General features: G+C 51.8%; 1 protein-coding gene across 1 annotated transcript; it reads right to left on the bottom strand.

Moving 5' to 3' along the window:
- Positions 1–2,476: 2,476 nt before the first annotated feature.
- Positions 2,477–3,543, bottom strand: LOC112457949. The gene has a single exon (XM_025021289.1). It carries the CDS (start codon positions 3,422–3,424, stop codon positions 2,477–2,479), a length of 948 nt encoding a protein of 315 aa, XP_024877057.1. The 5' UTR covers positions 3,425–3,543.
- Positions 3,544–3,754: the final 211 nt, after the last annotated feature.

Genomic DNA, 3,754 nt, shown 5'->3' with positions numbered 1-3,754 from the left:
GTCCTCGACCAATTTGGTCACGATGGGATATCGCACGCGAAAGTTCGATCTCTGATTTACATTGTCCGCGGCGAGCGTCGACAGCTCATGAATCTCCCGCATACGTTTCACGCATAACTCGCGTTTGGTTACATTCCCTCGACTCATGATGCCCGGAATACAATCACTAGGTCAACCAAGGTGACGATAGCAGCTCACTTCGATGTGAGAATATCAACAACGCCGGAAGCAAAACGAAACAACTATCTCCTTGTTATGATGACGAGTCGGCTCGGCTCGAATTTCTGTTCGGAGGCACGACGGATATTTTCGAGAGGCTATAATAACGATTCGTACAATTTTAAAGCGACGGTAGGTTGATGCAAAATAATAGGGTGCGAGCACTGGCGGTAGGGGGGGATCAAGTAGGATAATTAACGAGGAAGATGGTTGCAAAGGATACAAAATAATATAGTTATATTAACGATCAAAATTATCAATTAGGTTGGCACAGGTGCCCGGTTACGGCGAGGAATGCACTCAAGTATTTGTTCAAATTAAGTTTTTAGTAATACATGTTGCGCGCGGAGCTACGACACGAGCAGCGTATACGACATGAGCAGTATACACATGACACGAGCAATAATCCACGACATGAGCATCAATTACGCCAACTCTTTGCAATTGTGATTACAATTGTAATTATAATCTTTGATGAGATTACCTTGAGTGCTGCAATATATTCTATACCGGGAACCAGTGCCGACGAACAGTATATTCGATCGGTGGCAATTATGTTTGCGAGAATTCCAACGATCGGAATAATATTCAGTATGTGTTTTCAATATGTATTTCGAGTCTGGCCGAAACACATCCAGCAACAACGAAAATAAGGTAACGCGTTATTATGGAACGCGAGCTTATGTAGAAAAACTGTGTACATACGCTGCCGGCCCGTGACTGAGCGTCAAGGCCGTCGACGGCGCGGCGAAAACGTATGGCCAGCCCGAGAATATTCGAGATCTGAATATTTCGGCTTCTATGTTAACAATGACGGGCTTTAACTAATTACCGCGTCAATTGCGCAATTTACGACTAGTACTAATAACGGCGATGGAACGTGTTACAACGAGCGAAAGAATTGCGAGCGAGAGATACCGCGCGAGATCGTGGATTCACGCGAATATTCTCGTCGCGAGTTAATTAGATTATTAACACGCCACGCGTTATTGCAATTCGCGTTAATGCGAATAACAGCGACGGAACGTGTTACGACGAGCGAAAGAAGTTCACGCGAGTATTCTCGCTGCGAATTAAGAATTGCGAACGAGAGATATCGCGCGAGACTAAAGATTATTAACACGCCGCGCGTTACTGCATCTCGCGACTATAAGAACAAATAATTAAGCGTATTCACGACAAAGGCAGATAACAGCAATGGCATGGTTGCGCCAAGAGAAGTTCACGCGAATATTCTCGTCACAAAGAGTTGCGAACGAAAGATATCGCGAGAGACTACCACGCGCCACGTGCTATCGCGATGCGCGATTACAAGAATGTGCGAAAATTAACAAGTTAATGATTAATGCGACGTGAGCGAAAGGTCGGCGGTAATTTTCTAACGCGAAATCCGGCTCGAAGGACCAATGCACGGGGGGGTATGAGGCGCTCCCCGGATTTGCGATTGGTCAACAAAATTTCTCGAAGGACCAAAGGGCCCGTGCCCTCGCGAAAGCGAATAAAGCGAAGCAAGTAAGCGAATATCAAAAAGATGCGTGGCGACTCACCGTGTCGTTGCCCGGCGCCTCCTGGGTGTTGACGTCGTCCTCCCGTTGGCGAGATCTCTGGCGTGCAAGGCGAAAGCATGCAACAGTCCGGCATAGCAAGCGGGCAGGCAGGTATAGCAAGCAGGCACAGATAGGCAGGATAGCAAGCGATTAGGTCTTCGTGGTCTGCGATGGGCGACCGAGCACTCCGAGTTCGCGCACGCGAAAACGGTAACGTGTGAGCTTCACGACGTTCGACTGATGAGTCCCTGCCGTAAGACGGCTGGCCAAAATGTGTTTGCCGTAAGACGGCTGGCTTGCGAATATGTGTGTGTGTGCCGCACGGCGGCTTGACGAAAAGTTCTGCGGAGAGATGTGTCCTCTCCGACTGTTTGACGAGGAGTCCCTCTCTTCCGTTCTCCGGCTCGCGCACCTGCGAAGTACGGCGCGAGCGAGTACCGAATTCTTCCCATAATGGGGGATGCCACCCGCGGGCGGGCAGCACGAGTCGGGTGAGTCGCGCGCATATCGACAAGTGTAGCAATCGCGATCCACCGACGTTTTGCTAATAGGCGCGATAATTCAACCCGGTATAACCAATCAATACAAAAACCGTACAATTAACAATATGAAGCGACAACACGAAATCGATCCTATAATTAGCTACTATTTACACTATGATACACGGCGGTGCGCCAAACATTACCGCCCACCAAAATACACCGTATTTTCTATGTTTGAGCGAGTCCCTCCGGTGAGCCGTCCATCGGCAGAGGGCACAGCTTCACCAGAGGGCGACTAAGGAGGCCATCCGCCGTCCTCACCGTAGCGACCCGGGCGACCCCGTCACGACCCGGATGCAATTCCTCGACGCGCTCTCGTCTCCACGCCAGAGGAGGGGCGTTTTCGGTTTTTAGAAGGACCAACGTGCCCTTTGATATCGCGTCAGCCGGCTTTAGCCACTTTGGTCGTTGCTGGAGGGTGTGTAGATATTCTTCATGCCACCGTTTCCAGAACTGTTGGTGCATGTGCTGCACCATCTGCCATCGATCGAGTCTGCCTATCGGCACCGGGTCTAGGTCGGGATAGGGAACCGCTACGAGCGGCTCTAATGTGATAAAGTGCCCCGGGGAGAGCACCCCGAGGTCGTGGGGATCCGAGCTGGTGGGGCACAAAGGTCGGGAATTCAGGATGGATTCTACCTGTGCTAGGAGGGTACTGAATTCCTCCACCGTGAGGATCTGCGCTCCCACCACGCGTTTCAAGTGGGTTTTTGTCGCCTTAACCCCCGCTTCCCAGAGGCCACCAAAGTGTGGCGCGGAAGGGGGGTTAAAGGACCACTGGATTTGTTCTCGCCCTGAGGCCGCCTCCATGCAGCTGACGAGCTCGCGCTGAGCCCCCACGAAATTGGTGCCGCAGTCGCTGTAGATCCGCGAGCAGCGACCGCGCCTAGCGATGAAACGCCTCAGAGCCGACAAAAACGAGTCTGTAGATAAGGAAAAAGCAAGTTCCAAATGAACCGCCTTTGTGGTAAAGCAAACGAAAATGCACACGTACGCCTTGAACGGCGTTGCCCCGCGAGAACGACGATTATATACGAAGAAGGGGCCCGCGTAGTCGACCCCGGCGATTGAGAAGGGTTTGGCCTGACGTACCCGGTCGAGCGGTAGGTCCGCCATGGGCGGCTGCAAGGTACGCGGGTTCGCCCGGAAACATTGGTAACAACGCGACAAACAACGTTTGATGGCCTGATGGGCCCCCAGAATCCAAAAATGCTGCAGTAGTAGGTAATGCAACGCTCGACGCCCCGGATGCAAGTGTAAGCGGTGGGTGCGCTCTACTATAAGTTCCGTGAGCCGGTGCTTACCGGGCAATAACGCGGGATGCTTGGCCTCATGAGATATTGCGGAGTGCGTGAGTCTACCGCCCACCCTGAGGACTCCGCGCGCGTCCACGAAAGGGGCGAGTTGTCGCAGAGGTTTGGAGCAATTCTGATTGCGTTTCAATCT

This window comes from Temnothorax curvispinosus, unplaced genomic scaffold (genome assembly GCF_003070985.1).
Source record: "Temnothorax curvispinosus isolate PA1 unplaced genomic scaffold, ASM307098v1 QBEX01008495.1, whole genome shotgun sequence".
In the NCBI taxonomy this organism is placed as follows: Eukaryota; Metazoa; Arthropoda; class Insecta; order Hymenoptera; family Formicidae; genus Temnothorax; species Temnothorax curvispinosus.
The sequence above is the reverse complement of the archived record's forward strand: the minus strand, read 5'-3'. Positions and strand labels throughout refer to the sequence as shown.

Excerpts from the sequence above, each read along its gene's own strand:
- LOC112457949 (XM_025021289.1), bottom strand. The coding sequence starts at position 3,424 with ATGGCGGACCTACCGCTCGACCGGGTACGTCAGGCCAAACCCTTCTCA.